The following is a 16,338-nucleotide window of genomic DNA, read 5'->3' as shown; positions in this document are numbered from 1 at the left end:
ATATATAAGCTAATATACTTAAAATAATCAAGATATTCTTTATTAAAAGTAACCATTTCTTGAAAGGAAGAAAATAAATTAGATATTTTTTAATGAATAAATATTTTTCTATGTGTGTTACTGTTAATTTGTGTTCTGTACTTCTGTGCGGAAATCGCGTGGCAAACGTAGCAAACGTGGCAAAGGTTAGGAAAACATCGCGTACCTTTCCTGCTTCCTTCTCGTCCTCCATAAACATCTGCAATCGTTCGAAGATCGAAGGAGCATCCTTGCGCGCCATCATCCACGCAATCCTGAACAAAGACGTGCAAGGATATTCGTTCGTGCAGGATCAGCTGACTCGATGCACAATGATTGTTCGACTATTTGTTATGTCCTCACAATTCTTCTTCTCGTAATTCACGCTCGGTATCCTTTCGACTACTGAAACATAATGCTTGTAACGTGCAATTTTCATCATAATAATTTCCTTAATTTTTTCTAATACCTTTTTCTAATACCCGACTGTCTGTCGTTGATCTTGCGTGATTATTTTTAACTGCTTTCCATTTACACTAATCTCACATAATTCTTATTTGTGATGTCATAACTCAATTGAATGCACATCCCTTTTCATTCTCACAAGTGAGATACAATTGAATTTTTACCTACAGTCTGTACAAACTGGAGAGATCATATTCTTTATTCCTTTATTGAGTCTTGTTAACTCACATTAAAAGTAAGGTTATAAACTATGTTGTTATGTGATTACTTCATCAAAATAAGCAAGTAGTGACATCATAATCTGAATATAAAATAATCACATAACTTTAGACTCAGTATCACTTGGAAAATGGAAAGCAATTGATGTTCGATTAGTTATCAAATTTCCCAGTCAATTTATGCGAGATCCACTTTTCAGCTGCACCTTATCGTCTGAAACGATCACGAAATGTAAAAGATGCATCCTGAAAGTCATTGGAGGCCAGTGTATTGCCGGTATTCCGACACCGAAGTATCGAATAGAAAGGAAGAAAGACTAAAAAAAAAAAGAAAGAAAACAAAAAAAGCACAGTTGAGATGAACAGTTCTGAAGGAATTCACACGAAGGAATTACAAACACAGTGATTGCTTGCTAAAAAATTGATGAAATTTTCCTCTCGAATATGAACGATACAATTATATGAGTTTATCAGAAATCCATGGATTCTCTTTTAAAAAGAAAAAGAATCATCAGTTTAAGCTTAAATTATTTCATTCTTTAAATTTAAACAATTTTATTATATATTGTAATTACATATGCATTTAATATGCTAAGAACGGATTTCTTTTTAAAAATTGCTTTCATAAAAAGACGTATTTAATATTAGGGATGTTAGAGATATTAGGAAAATCTTGACATTGAAAATCATTTTTACTTTTTCGTAAATCGTCCCAGCAAACGAGAATGAATTGAAATGAATTTAAATTTTCAGAAATATTGATTCATGAATATTAAAATGAATACTTTTTAATCCTGAATGCATTTTTATTCATTTATAGGAATTGCATGGAGCATATCTCTATAATATATAGCGTATATTTTTTGTATAAAAGTTTTAAAATAATAATTGTAGAATTTCATTTAATTACTGCTTTAATTTATTTAAACTTTTACATATATAACAATTTTTTTATATGGAATCCAATTCATTTTTATAGATTTAAAATATGGATTCGGATGGATTGAAAATTTTCTATTTATTTTAATCCATTTCCTTTGCTGGGGAGACGCATGTTTATAAAGAGAAGAAATGATTATTTAAATCGTAAAATACGAAACTTGAATGATTTATGAATATTTCTGAATCTTCCTACTTAACAAAACTGTATTTTAGGCTAAATGAAAAGAAAACTTTAGAATGTGTGTGGTCTTTTCCACGAAGATTTTCCGGAATCACGGAAGATTTTCATAACAAAGAGAATGGAATATAATGATTCATGTAAGAAATTCGAAGCGGAAAATGATTTTGTGATGACAATTTGATGATTATTTATGACCAACTTGATTATGATCGACACAGATACAATCGATTTACTGGAGGCTTCTGTGAAAACATCGTAAGAATAGAGTCGGATGTATAAAGACGAGGAAACGGACACTCAAGTTAAGCTTACGAAGCTTATTTCTGCTTGATGACATGCTCAGCTATCTGTTGTCAATCAGGTCGAACAATGACATCTCTCGCTTTCGTTACCGCGTTTTCTAATCTTTGATGTACAAAACGAGTCTGCTTCTCGCCGATATAAATAGCTAAGTTGGGCGACGCCAAAGAAGCTGTCAGCAACTTCAGAATGTTTTCCAAGGGAAGAATCACTTGTTTTGCAACACAAGTGACTAGGGTCAACGAACTAGTAAGCCACAATGGCGTTTGTCACGGAAGGAACGGCTGCGTTACTAACTAAAAAGGAAATATGCTATAAAAATTCTTTCCCATTAAATGAAAACGGATTAAAATGGAAATTTTATTTATCCGAATGTGTATTTTAAAAATGCAAGATGTTAGGCAAGCAAAAATATTGAAAATTTGCTTGTGAAGAGCAATTTTGGCAATTGGCTAAATTGCCAAAATTTATTTATATATTAACTATATAATAAATCTTTCTATTCGTAAGTGATCTGATAATGTTTCATTCATAATATTAGGTGTAGTAAAAAAAAATCCATTATTTTTCCATTCAATTTCATGCAAAAATAATAGTTTCTTTTTACTACATCTAATATGTTGTACAACAAAACGCGAAATATCTTATATCATCGGGCTGATTGTTATGATAGAAAAACATTAAGTGGTATGCTACGGTACGAAGAAGAAGATAAAAAGAAATATTAACTTTTTCAACATACATATTGGACATAATGTAGTGCATTAGAAGACAGTTAATATAATAAAGAATTATTTTACTTGAAAATTTCTATTGTACTTTTTCCAATTATTTTATTTTATTTAAAATTTATTTATTTTTATTTTATTTAAAAAAAAAGCTTCTATTATAAACTGTTAGTAAGAAATTAGAATAACCAATTTTATATAATATTCATATTTATAATCAACAATATATTTACTAACCATTGATGTTTTGAGAAAAAGTTATTTATTAACTTATTAATGCAATTGTTTATCATTATTTTATTTTTTATTACATATTTTTATTAATTTACATTTACATTTACAACTTATTAATATAATGGTTTATAATTATTTCATTTTTTATTACATATTTTTATTTACATTTATATTTAATTTTCATTTTATTAATTTAATTTACATTTAATTTATCAATGTTTACTTTATCAATGTTATATTTGAATATTGCGCTACTATTTAAGACCCAAATTTGATTGGCTAGCTGATTGCTCCGAATTGCTGTTACGCACGTCGACTCGTCTGTCTTCTTCCACCATGGACATCAGCTCGACAGCTCGTCATCAGCTGTGGGAGTCGTCCTTGATTACTACATCGCGCGGTCGACCACCACGCAAGGCGGTGGAGGCATAACGCTCCACGGATGTCGAGCGCGAACATGTTCCGGGACGGCCAGTATCTGGAAGTGATTAAGGTACCGCGTGCAACAGCTGTCAACAGCTGGTTGTCAAGTGCGCCGCGCGCCCGCGCGCGCATGAACGCGCCTGTCAAACATCTGTTGCGAAAACCGGGCGATATGGAGTGATTTTCTTCTTATCTCCTTTTCTCCAAACCGTCGAAAAATATCTCCTTCAATAAGTGAATGATAGAACGTACGATTTACGTTTTGAACGGTCGAAAGTAGTAAATGGTGTTATGATATGGAGTGATTTTTCTCTCGTCTCCTTTTCTTCAAACTATCGAGGAATATCTCCTTCAATAAGTGAATAATAAAACGTACGGTTTTTGTCTTTGAACGATCGAAAATAGGAGATAGTGTCATGACAATTCGCTCGTTTTAATCATCGCGAGTTAGCGGAACGTTTCTCATTAATAATTTTCTGGAACGAACATGCAGCGATTTATAGAGCTTATTGCTTATATCGTATCGCAACGTGTCCGCAGGCCTCGAACGATTGCCTGGCGACTGCCGTGGTCACCGTGCAAGAAAAAACGGTAGAAATCAAGAACCAGAAGGTCGTCACGAACAAGTGGCTGCAAGTCGAGGACTGGGCGGCTCTCTATAAGATATTGGAGCGAGCGGTTCTGCGAAACGGCCGTCAGGATGATGAATCGCATCGCGAAGGACGGGGATGCGAATGGAGAAAGTCGACTCGTCAGTTGGAAGTCACGTAAGAATGCAATTGTCGTTCGAGAATTTTTGATTGACTTTTTTTTAGTGAATTGATTAGATCAATTAAGGCCTGATTCCAGCAAAAAATGTAAGATTAATTTTAATTTAAATTACTTACTGTTTATTTTTTCTAATGCTTAATGGATATTCACAAATTAATTTTGAAAAAGAGAACAGAATTGAAAGTTATAGAAAGATTTAAAAAAGACAACTATAATAATGTTATGAATTTAAGTTAAGTAATTTTTTAAGTTAGAGAAATCAGGTTACTTTTTTAAGAAAAAAATAAAGTGTAATTAATAAATTAAATACGTATGCTTCGTGATTTACTTACTCTCTAGTAATTAATTAAAAATAATATAAAACAAAACAATTCAATAGTTCATACTTATCTTCCTCAAGTTCAAAAGTTTCAACTTTAATTTCTTTCCCCAGACAAATAAAATCCTAATTACCTATATTTTATCGACGATTAATTTATTGAGTGATGACTTATATTAATTTCTTTTATTGTTTGGCGCGTGGAAAAAAGATGGAGACAACAGTGAATTAAAAACTCATTGGAAACAATTCTGCCAGTTGAATAAATCATTAATTAAGTTAATCAAAATTCAATCTTATATTCAGGATGTATCTCATTGGAATAAAATTTTTATAACAGTTTAATATTAAAAATAGGTATGCATTTCTTAAAAGTCAATGATAAATTGAGTTTGTTACATATAGAAACAATATTCTGTAAAATTAAAACGAATCGTTTCTATCGCTATATATTCTATCGCAATCAGAAATATATACGAATGTGTATATAATAATAATAATAATAATAATAATAATAATAATAATAATAACTCGCTAATTTCGTTTAACAGATACACTTTCGAACATCCAGAAAACGCAAGTGGCATGCCGTCTTTGCCCACGATCAAGGTACACGTGTCACCAGCCCGGAAGAAACCGGTGAAGCGAGAGGGTGACGAAATCTCGAAGAAGAGTAAAGTGAAAATGAAGAACGACGCAATGAAACGAACGAAAGAAGAAAAATCTCCCATTCAAACATTGACAAAAACCGATCGATTAAAGAAGACACCGAAGAAATCGACGCAGACTATCCCAAAAAAGACTGAGACTCCGAGCGCTAGCGTGAAGGAGCAGAAAGACTTGAAGAGGAAAAAGTGTTCGATATATACGCTCTTCGAAGATTTAGAGAACGCGCCGTTGGAAGAATACATCCCGGATGCGCCGAAGACAAAGAAATCGTGTCCATTCAAATACGTTCCCAGCCAGAAAAGCGCATTGGAAAATATGCGATCAACGTTGAACGAATACACGCCGACTCTGTGCGAAGGCAAAAGCCTCATCGCAGAAAATGTGAGTTACGTGCCGAACTCCGTTAACAAAGTGGAGACGAATTATGAGATTTACGAACCAAGCGCTACCACAGAGATACCCAACAGCGTTTTTGAAGAGTATGTGCCTAATTCCAAGGGTCTCAACCCCTCTATAGAAGAGTATGAGCCTGATTTCAAATTCCCGAGTAAACTGATGAAGTTCGACGATAGTTATGTGCCCTCGAGCGTACGACGAAGCGTATCAAATGATTCGAAAAAAACTTCGAGCAAACAGGAGAAGTCGAAGCTGCAGAAACTAGAAGCTCATCGAAAGGGGGTAGTAGATAAGAAAAAAATGAATCTTTTTTCGTGAGATACACACACGTGTGAAGTGCTCAAACGTGGTTATAAGCGACTAAAGAAAGTTTTGCAAGGAGAGAAAATAGATTTTGGTACGACTGACGTCTGTAAAAAGTATAGTTTATCTTAATTCGATATACAAGACTATATATATTACATTATTGTATAGTGATATCCGTAATAAAATACCTATTCTTGCTAAGTATAATGATATCGATGAATTGATTATTAACAAATGTCGTTTACAATAGCTTGGAACTTGGCGCGAATAGCTGTCTTATTTCCATGCTATAAAATTGGTTATTCTACTTCCGAAATGCCAATTTCCTAATGTCTCTTGTATCAATCTTGTGCATAGATACATAGAGCCACTTAACGGTCGTCTTCGGCCTCGCTTGGAGGATCTTCGACCAAATTCTTTATAGGTTCGTATTTATTTCCCGCCATTTCTTCCTTAGATTCTTCTTTGGATTCTTCCTTGGATTTCATTTCAGAGATATCTTGATTGAGTTCCTCTTCGTCGTCAGTATCATCATCGGCACCTGGATGAACGGAAACCTTATGCGTCGGACTGCCCATTGTCTGCATGATTCCCGGTTTCTGCCACATCTTTTGCGACTCCTGAAAATGACGAAGAAATATAATTATTATAATAAAAAAACAATATATGTAAATCAATTTACAAGTAGAAATTACCTTCATTCCGCTGACTTTCTCCATGTAATAATCGTAAACAAACTTAGCCATATGCGGCATATCCTCGATTTCCATCGGGACAGTTGAGGACACAGCATCGTTCGGTCGCTCGGTGGGATAGAGTTCCTGTGGCAATAATTGTAGTTTCAACGGTCTCTGCATCAATTGGTTGAACGCTGGTGTCAATTCGAAACAGTTCTTGAAGAGGGATACGCGAGCGAAGACATAGAGACCGAGACGAGCACGAGACATTGCTACTACTAAACGCCTAGCGTCCCTCAGATGACCAACTGCGCGCGTCTTAACCAGAGAGAGCAAAATATAATCGTTTTGCTGACCCTGGTACTTGTCGACAGTTGTTACTTTATTCGGCCGGCCTATCAGAGGATTGTTTGCGCACCGAATGTTTATTACATCCCTTATTAGATGCTTCTGTCCGTTATACGTAGTCAGGATACTGATCTTGTCCGCCGGATACCCTAGCAGGCGCATGTACATGAACACCGCGACGCAATATTCGGCTTCAGCGAGATTCTGATAGAAGTAGGCACTAGGCTCACTCTCGCCAACGCCGTTGAAGTCTTCGACGTTCACTAGTTGGAAATCGTATAGGAAACCGGCGTTTGCTACCAGATATTCAGGACTTCGTTCTACGTGCGCCAAATTACCCAGTTTCTTATACCTCCAATTGTAGAGATTACAAATGCTAGGTCTGGCGCGACCTTGGCCGTCGAGATCGACGGTGGGTACGCCCAATCTTACGAATCTCGCGAATAGTGATTGTTCCATATTCGAGTATTTCTGAAAGGCCATGTTCTTGATGACCGGTGGCAGTTGATGATGATCCCCGATCATTATCCAACGTTTTAGACGATTATATCCATCTTGAGGATTTTGTAATAACAATGGTATGAAAGTTTCTATTTCCAAAATCTGCGCGGACTCCTCCATGAGGATATTGTCGTATTTGAAACCCATGTCGACAAGTTCACGACGTTTAAGCGCTGCATGCGTACAGGTCATAGCAATTACTTTGGCCTCCTTCACGAGTAAATATTTCGATCTGTCGAGACCCGATCGCAGTAATTCGAAAGCGCGAAACTCATCTAATTGCGTGAATATCCTCTCAATGTATCTGCATAGAAATATATCGATATAAAAAGCAGTTATGATTATCCATCTTATAAAGTGTTGTATTTACGATGCTAAAAATCCTTCCGAAATCTCGGAGAAAATATTGACCAATCACATTGATTAAATAGCCAAATTGTTCAAATATTATTTGTTAATTTTTTTTTCGTCCAAGATTTCAAAACGATTTCTAACATCACTGGGCTTAAAAGTTTAATGTACGTTTTTTACCTAAAACAACTGCACGCAATCTTGAGGTCTTCCTCGTACGAATTTCGTTTGAAAAGTGGTTGCGGGGCATTGTCGAAGAACTTGTGGAAAGGGAACTCCTCATCAATTATGGAAGATAAATCAGATTTCTCACTTGTGTGCTGTCTTTGTTTGACTCTGGCCTGAAACCGGTTCCATCTCGTGGACACTTGATACATAAAGAAGTAACCCGCCGTTTCGCATGTATACGCGACATCGCCTTTTACATTCAAAGATTCCTGAAAAAAGAAATACATTGTAACGACTTGACATAATCAAACAATACTGATAATACTGATTTAAGAGATACTGATAACAATACTGATTTAAGAGATAAATACCTGTAATCTTTGAACTTCCAAGAGCAAATCTAAACGTTTGGCAAGAACGTAATTGACTCTACCGTAGCGACTGAAATCCTTTTCCGTCTCCAAAGCCTCCTCTCCGTGACCGAGACGCAGCAGATGCCGTTCGTCGATATCGAGAGCCATTATCTTCTCGAACAATTGATTAAGCGCTTGATTGGAATGTGTTACGATCAGCGTCCTTTGATAGGGAAAATTGTGATATAGATTCGAGATAATCTGTACAGCGACATCCGTTTTGCCGGTACCAGGCGGACCGACGACCAGCGTCAGACCTGGCTGCATTCCAGCTCGTATAGCTTCGACTTGCGTTGGCGTAAAGGGAATCTGATTTCTGCAACGTAGCAATATATTCCTTCTCCGTTCAAAAAATAACACGTGCTATTAATGCACTATAACACAAAGTGAATACTAACTTTTTCGGTTCGTTCGCTCTGTATGGCCCTCTACTGGGCGGCACGTGTGGTTTAACTATAATAATCTTCTTCATCGGATCATTGTTGTGCTTTGCAAGGACATCTTCGAAAATTAACTGGAATGGCCGCACCAGATTTCCTTCGTCCTCCGGATTCGTTTTGATCTCGTACTGAGGAAAACTGGCTCGTAGATGATCGATATCGAGAAACGTATCGTTGAAGTCTATCGTTGCAATTTCATCTGGCATTCTATTGTATCAAATATTTTTTAATGTTCAATTATAAAGATTATGGATTTAATATATTTTTTTTAGATTATTACAAATGTAAATTGTGCAAACTATTACAGAAATGCAAAAATGTTAATTTATTTTTCAAACAAATAATCAAGATAAATAATTATTGCTTGGAAGATACTGCCGGAATAACTGCAGAAAGGTATAATTACAGAAGAATGTATCTACTAAATTATAGAAGGAATATATCTATTAAAATCTCAGACAGATTTGTTCATCCGTTTATAATCGATGCCGTTTCAAGCAATCAAACAAGAAATACACCATCAGCTTTATTATTATGTATAGAGATAGAACAATAGATAGAGATTACCTAGAATAGCATGCTGCACCTGGATCGCCGTATCCGAGGATTATGTCGTGCAACCAATCGGGCACAACGCATTCAGTATTCATGAGCTCCCTTATAGTCTCTAACACAGCTTTGAAGTTGTTCTCCTTAGGTTTACGCCTCATTATGATATTAAATCCCTCGTATACGTCTTCGCCACCATGACTAGCGTTGTCCATATCGATTCGATATTGATTACAATCTAGCCACACTCTATAAGTGCGCGAATCGCCCGGCAAAATCGGCCTCGGTTCAGGGCCATCCTCTATCACTCTGCCATTCGAGTCGAGCATACCTTCGACTTCGCATCCTCGCACCGTCGTTAGACCCACTTGTGGCACGAAGGGAAGTTTATGACTGTATTTAGTGCCTGCGATAATACGACAATTATCTGAGAATTTTGATCTATATTATTATTATACGAGGCTATTACAATAAAACAATAAAAAAAAATTTATTGTTGGAATAAAATCGTTATTGTTACTGCGTACGAAAGCGACTAAATTTCGCTGACATAATCATCATTTGATTGTAATAAAACGTGTTTTATTGATAATAAAATGGAAAAACCTTTGTTTTTCTGAACGAGACAATTTATCTTTGCAAATACATTTTGCAATTACACTAGTTTTTTTGTAATAAGATAATTAATTATTATAGCAAATCATTAATTAATATTACAAATTATTAACATATTATGTATGTCAGCATATTTTTCTTTAGGTAATTGATTTTTATTTATAAAACAGTTTTAAATTACTCTTTTTAATATCCATCTTATCTTACCGATAGGATTCGGCGGCTTAACTGTGATAAGAAAGCACACGTCGTGCTTACGAAGATTTTCCCATTCGGATTTAATTTCCTTACGAACGCTAAGATTTATGGTCACATCGGCACGAACTCTTGATGGTCTGTTCTCGCCGACATTAGGTTTAGCCACTTCGACCACCGCAAATTGCGTAATAGGTTGTGCCATTCTAGCCCATCCACCAAAGTAGACACCACCGTCCTCTGCCCGCCTACAAGCGAAGAAAGAAGAAATATTATCACTTTTACTTTCGCGAGAAGAGAAGGTAACACGTTGATTTAACATACCAAGGACTCAGTCTGCTTACGGCATCCTCAATGTCTTGTCGTATCTCGTCTGCAAACAACGATAATATTTAACGACTGATATATGTATTTAATCATAAATTAGATACGACAATGAAAAATGTCATTTTTTTTACTTTTTTTATACGTACATGTAGATTCTAAACGGAATAAATTGAAGTTTCGTAGAAGATAATCATGCAACGTAAGGAACTGCAAGTTCAATTTTGGCAAAGCCAGACAGCCCTCGCCAGAAAAATATTCAGTCGGGACGATGCTCTCGTTCCATATGATATCCTCGGTCGGATAAAGGGGCATCTCATTCAGCTCTTCAAGCTGCGATGGCCTACGCTCGTGTCGCGATATCTGAAATTAAAATGCATGCTCTCTGAATTCAGATTGGCTGGATAAAATCTCTCAATATTTCTCTTTTTTTACACCCACCAGCAATTCACGTAAAAAGTCTATATCCAGGCGATACCAATTCTCATCTTTTTCTCGCTCCGTGGGCGGTACTAAATTCAAGTAACTAGCGATAGATCTCAATTTTTCTTGACTAAAAAAAAAAAATATTATTCGCAATTCAACGAAGCTAGTGCTTCACATGGTTTTACATCAATATAATTATTCTCTTCTAATAATTATCTTGCAATATTTTCAAAATTAATACTTTACATATTTTTTAGGATACTCTTATTAAATGCAAAACTTACCTGAGTGAACCAAAATGTTTATATAAAGCATCTCTGACGTCGACACTGGCTACATTGGCCAATGCGAAGCTTCTTAGATCCGGAAATTTCGCAAAAACTGCATTCTGTAGAGTAATAAAAGTTAATAATATTAATCTCAAGATTTCAAGCATTTATTGTATATAATATCCATGCATCAGTATTAATGATGCAACTAATAGGATTAATCATAATTAAAATTCTTGTTTTATGATAGTAAATCAACAATTGATTTGCGAAAATCATACAACTTGGTAAAATATATACATAATATAAAAATCAGGAATTTGCTTATTATTTTACATATTTAAAATTATTCAGCGCGTATACAAATCATTTTTTAAATAGTGATCGAAATTCTTATGTACCTGTAAAGACGTAATTTTAGTGTAATGCAACTCCGTCATGTCGTGATCCGTCAAGGGATTGCCAGTCTCCTCGCTGATCTCGAAACGGGCATAGAACTTGAGCATTTCTAAAAGCTATAATTAAAAGCGAAGTGAAGATAATCAAGCTTTATATAGGAGGGAGCTAATTAAATCTTCGTTTGGTTTAATTTGTTTTCTCCCTTTCAATAAACTATATTATTGCTAAAATTAAATATTAATGCCGTGAAATGCTTAATAAAGTTTATCAATAGTTCTGATTAAAAAAATTTAATTTTCCTAGTTTATATTTTAGTTTATAATTAAATCAAATTTTTGTCTAAAAGACTTATTATTTCTTCAACTTTATCGGATTAGTTTAGGTTATTGTTCGTATTCGATTTGCTCGACCTGGTACGATCGAGCGTACATTATGGGACAGCTTTTCTTATATTTCGTGAGCACAAGAAGAAAAAAAGTAATGCTTCCTTTATCCCCAAGAAAACAATCTGTTGGACCATTAATTCAAATTGGACCTGCCTTAGTGAATAAAAAATCCATAACAATAAGGATAAGATAAGTTACGAGAAGAGTATGGTTTTCTTTTCATAGAGACACATGGCTATGCCTATATGCGATAAAACCAGAATCAACAGAATCGTTGCATTTATAATCGTACTTTGACGTCATAGTCGACGAAAGGACCGGCTGTAGATATATTAACCGTTTTTCTCGTGAAACGGAAAGGTTTCTATCCTTCAGAGAAATTAAAATTTTTTTGTCGAGGAATGAATGTTTATTTCCCATACATTTCATTCAGAATTTAAAAAATATTTTTAATCATCTTTTTAAAATTTGTAACTCTATAAAAAAATTCAGACTATATATTTGCTTCATATTTTTAAGAAGGTGGTTTAAGACTATCTAAGAAGTTCTGAAGATACAGTTCTCATTTAACATACTCTATATTTTCTATTGTTTACGTACAAAATGTATTTTATATATATATATATATATAATTATTATGTAACATATAATAGTAATGATTTATTATTACATTTATAAATTTATTGAACATTATATATAATTATTATTATTGTATTGATATATAAGATTTTTAATATCTTAAGATTTTACATATGTCCCATTACATTAAACGTAATAGCATCTATCATATTCTTTGAACAACTTTCAAGATTGATAGATTAATCAATTCACCTCTAATAGTATACTTAATAAGTCATGAGCGTGCCAATTAATATGATTCGTTTGCATGTTCCAGATATCAAACAAATGCGGTTAACCAACTGCAGTTTAAAGGAAATATCGCACTGAACGTTAATGATAGTAATTAATCATCGTAATTATCAGAATTTCCTAGTGTTTCACCGCGGCCTTCGTTCGCATATGCGTATATAATACAATATCTCAGAAGATAATTCTAAATTTTCAGAGTAGTTCATGGATAGTGTTTGCAGTGTGTTATGGGTACATGTATCAGCATTTTAATTTCTGTGTATAAAAAGATGTTGAATGCATAACGGTACTACACTTCTCTAACACGTTTCTCTGCCAGAATAATCATGTAGCGTGACGTTCATAAACACTACGATACTACTATGCCCACAATTCCTTTTCCTCTCTTCTTAATTAATTAGATGTCTATCTTTTTATATTTTCTTTCTAGTATCACTCCTTCCTCAATAGCTTTCACGATTGCATTCCTATTTGCGTATCAGTGCGCACTTGAAAAGAAATCTGACTGATTCAGTGAATCATTGTTTTGATCTGGCCAATATTCTCGAAGGAGTCGAAAGGTTCGTGAGAAAAAAGGATGGAAAGGAAAAGAAACAAATACGTAGCTTGGTAGCTCGCACTGCACGAGTCCATTCAAAAGTGGGAGAGGATTGGCGCTATCTCAACCGTCTCTGCATCGCTGGTAAGCTCCGGAGAACAGTCTACCGTCACGTTCAGTTTCGCTCGCAGCGCAACAACGTGAGCTCCAACACGACTCATCACTCCAATCGCTTATCAGAGTTCAATCGTATCGGCCATCAAAACACTCACTAGACTTCTCTGTAAAGCTCACGTGACACGCGTCGAGGGCTTTTCTCGTGATTTCGATAACGTGCGTCAGACATCCTGTCTGGATCATTCTGAGCAAATAGGAAATTGCCTTTTTCATCAGTTTTGAAATAAAAGCAAAGATCGAGTGATAAGAAGCCGATAAGGTCGTCGCAATCTTCTCATGCTCCTCACGTTTGCAACAGTCTAAGGGCGGGGGAGGAAGTAAAAGAAGTACATTGACAGGAAGTTATTTGTGGAAAATCGCGATAGAAGCAACCAGTAGTATCGAAATCTTGTCACTCAATTGCTGAAGAACTTCTCATAAGAATTACAGAAAGCAATCATTCCTTCCGTGACAAACGCCAGTGTGGCCTGCTAGTCCGTTGACCCTAGTCGTGTGTATCACGCCAAACAAGTGATTCTTCTCTTGGAGAACATTTTGAAGTTCGTGTTGCCGACAACTTCTTTAGCGGCGCCCAACTTAGCTGTCTATATCGGCGAGAAGCAGACTCGCTTTGCACATCGAGGAATCAGGAAATGCGGTAACGAGAGCGAGAGATGATGTCGTTGTCCGATGTGATTTACGGCAGGCAGCTGAGCACGTCAATCAGAGGTAAGCTTCGTAAGCTTAATTTGAGTATCAACTTCCTCGTCTTTATGCGTCTAACTCTACTGCTCGTAGTGTTTTCACAGAAACCTTCTATAAACTGGTTTTCTCTGCATAATCAAGCTCGTTATAATTAAACTGTCATTGCAAAATCATTTTCCACTTCGAATTTCTTAAATGAATAGTTATATTCCATTCTCTAAAGCTTCGTACTATGAAAATTTTCCAGCGTAGAAAAGACCACACACACACTAAAGTTTTTTCTCATCTAGCCTAAAACATCATAGTTTCATCAAGTAGGAAGAAATATATATTCAGAAATCATTCATGCTTCGCATTTTATGATTTAAATAATCATTTATTCTCTTTATTTTATAAACCCGCGTCTAGTAATCATGTTTTTTTCTGTTATCTACTTCATCATCAGAAACTTAAAGGAAGATCGAATGATATCGAACAAAAATTGTTTAGCTTAGACACGATTGTTAGTATTTTATTGACAAATCTGCACATGAAAAACAGAATCGAATTTGCAAATTGTACATTTGTACTCATATTTGTTGTGCACCTTGCTTTATTTATGAAATTAACTTCATCAACCAATCACTAAATGTAAGTGTAATTTCGTTTTAGTTTATCAATTTAAATCTATTATTTTTTTAAACTGCGGGTTATATATTTTCATTTTTTAATATAAATATATTAAAAAAATATATTTACGTAAAATCATAAAATATAGTTCATTGATGTTCTACAATGCAAACTCGTCTACTAGAAATTGCAATCATTCATTTATAGCTAATACAATCCGATAGAATATTCGTTCAAAATCGATATTCAATTAATTTATTAAAACCGGATCGTTATACAATGCATGATTATAAGAAATATCGTGATCATCGATAAAAAAACTGCAATTTATCGTCAGTGTTTTCCGAACAAGGAAGCGGCTGTACTAAAGAGAATTATTACTAGATAATCAATTTGCAATCAATATTAATGCATACATCATATGTGCACGTGTGTCTTGGGAGAAATATTTCGTTGTTTACTTGGAAAACGTAAATCCGCTTAGAGTCGTTAAAAACTAATATCAAGATAAGCGCACTGTACATTATTGTGAAAAAGTAGTAAATTCTCTATAAATGTAGATGACGAGATTAATACTTTATCGTGACATTTCGTAAAGCTAATTTGATGTGGAGATATAGTGTGCATTAAGTAAACTAGTTCGATTATCAAGAGCTTTCGTTTGTGTGCGTTTTCTGTTAATAGAATAAAATATTTCAAGCGAACGAACGTCACGCATCATATTGTTAGCCTCATTCGGATATCTTACCCGTAACTTATTCTTGCACTATCGTAAAAAAATCCCATGATTGTACTGTCTCCGTTTTTGTTTTATATAAATTTTATTATAGTTACGAGCAGCGGAAAATTTATCAATGTAATACTTTTCTTTTTTTCGTATATTTACAAACATGACATGATAAGGACGACACGTCAGGCATAAAAGTGACAATTGTTTATTCCGCTCGCTCATTATACGTAATATGGCAATTGTGTCTAATTAAACATGGACGGCGTTTACATCGCTTTAATTAAGTCGTCCCTGCAGCGGCGGCAAGCAAAGGAGGTGACGTCTGTGCCGATAGTTAATCTCACGATTTACGGAAAAGTAAAAATTATTTTCAATGTCAAGATTTTTTCCGAGAAATTACATGACAATAATATTCGACGATTATTATTCTTAAAACGTGTTGTAAAACGCGTTTGTAGATTCTATTGATGATTTACGATATAGGAAGTATCTTGTTCATAAAATTATAATCTCGATGTTTATCGGCGAAACGGTTATGATCAGGTCAGAAAATCATACCAGAAAACTCATCAAAATAATCGAGAGAGAAAGCGAAAAAATATATATATTAACGACGCTAATCGTTTCGCAAAAATAATATTATCTGGCGGAGATTGCGAGACCGAGATATATCATTATAAATAAAAAATATAAAAATTA

General features: G+C 34.7%; 4 protein-coding genes across 6 annotated transcripts in view; 2 read left to right on the top strand and 2 right to left on the bottom strand.

The window, feature by feature from the left end:
- LOC108686672 overlaps positions 1-726 on the bottom strand; it is a 2,583-nt gene extending 1,857 nt beyond the window's left edge. For 2 of the 3 annotated variants that reach the window (XM_018192098.1, XM_018192111.1), the window contains exons 1-2: positions 488-726; positions 206-423 (exon numbers count right to left, since the gene is read on the bottom strand). In XM_018192098.1, coding sequence (XP_018047587.1) covers positions 206-283 — 78 coding nt within the window. In that variant the 5' untranslated portion in view covers positions 284-423; positions 488-726. The remainder of the gene's footprint in view (positions 1-205; positions 424-487) is intronic. The other variant, XM_018192104.1, reaches the window with a different exon arrangement.
- A 2,617-nt stretch (positions 727-3,343) lies between these two features.
- LOC108685612 lies at positions 3,344-6,043 on the top strand. The gene is made up of 3 exons (XM_018190488.1): positions 3,344-3,579; positions 4,050-4,276; positions 5,151-6,043. The coding sequence occupies exons 1-3, from the start codon at positions 3,529-3,531 to the stop codon at positions 5,980-5,982; spliced, it is 1,110 nt and encodes a 369-aa protein (XP_018045977.1). The 5' UTR covers positions 3,344-3,528; the 3' UTR covers positions 5,983-6,043.
- A 109-nt stretch (positions 6,044-6,152) lies between these two features.
- Positions 6,153-16,338, bottom strand: part of LOC108686144 (intron-binding protein aquarius) — a 23,696-nt gene continuing 13,510 nt past the window's right edge. Inside the window, exons 4-15 of the mRNA XM_018191269.1 lie at positions 11,648-11,761; positions 11,262-11,365; positions 10,993-11,104; positions 10,701-10,914; positions 10,552-10,600; positions 10,240-10,475; positions 9,436-9,823; positions 8,827-9,075; positions 8,387-8,744; positions 8,028-8,284; positions 6,666-7,800; positions 6,153-6,590 (exon numbers count right to left, since the gene is read on the bottom strand). Of these exons, the coding sequence (XP_018046758.1) occupies positions 6,342-6,590; positions 6,666-7,800; positions 8,028-8,284; positions 8,387-8,744; positions 8,827-9,075; positions 9,436-9,823; positions 10,240-10,475; positions 10,552-10,600; positions 10,701-10,914; positions 10,993-11,104; positions 11,262-11,365; positions 11,648-11,761 (3,465 nt within the window). The 3' untranslated portion in view covers positions 6,153-6,341. The remainder of the gene's footprint in view (positions 6,591-6,665; positions 7,801-8,027; positions 8,285-8,386; positions 8,745-8,826; positions 9,076-9,435; positions 9,824-10,239; positions 10,476-10,551; positions 10,601-10,700; positions 10,915-10,992; positions 11,105-11,261; positions 11,366-11,647; positions 11,762-16,338) is intronic.
- LOC108686156 (G-protein coupled receptor Mth2-like) overlaps positions 13,523-16,338 on the top strand; it is a 7,127-nt gene continuing 4,311 nt past the window's right edge. Inside the window, exon 1 of the mRNA XM_018191293.1 lies at positions 13,523-14,324. Coding sequence (XP_018046782.1) covers positions 14,270-14,324 — 55 coding nt within the window. The 5' untranslated portion in view covers positions 13,523-14,269. The remainder of the gene's footprint in view (positions 14,325-16,338) is intronic.

The sequence above is a fragment of the Atta colombica genome, unplaced genomic scaffold, assembly GCF_001594045.1.
Source record: "Atta colombica isolate Treedump-2 unplaced genomic scaffold, Acol1.0 scaffold100, whole genome shotgun sequence".
Classification (NCBI taxonomy): domain Eukaryota; kingdom Metazoa; phylum Arthropoda; class Insecta; order Hymenoptera; family Formicidae; genus Atta; species Atta colombica.
The sequence above is the reverse complement of the archived record's forward strand: the minus strand, read 5'-3'. Positions and strand labels throughout refer to the sequence as shown.

Excerpts from the sequence above, each read along its gene's own strand:
- LOC108685612 (XM_018190488.1), top strand. The coding sequence starts at position 3,529 with ATGTCGAGCGCGAACATGTTCCGGGACGGCCAGTATCTGGAAGTGATT. Across the intron at positions 3,580-4,049 it reads AGTATCTGGAAGTGATTAAG|GCCTCGAACGATTGCCTGGC; the intron begins GTACCGCGTGCA and ends ACGTGTCCGCAG. Across the intron at positions 4,277-5,150 it reads ACTCGTCAGTTGGAAGTCAC|ATACACTTTCGAACATCCAG; the intron begins GTAAGAATGCAA and ends TTCGTTTAACAG.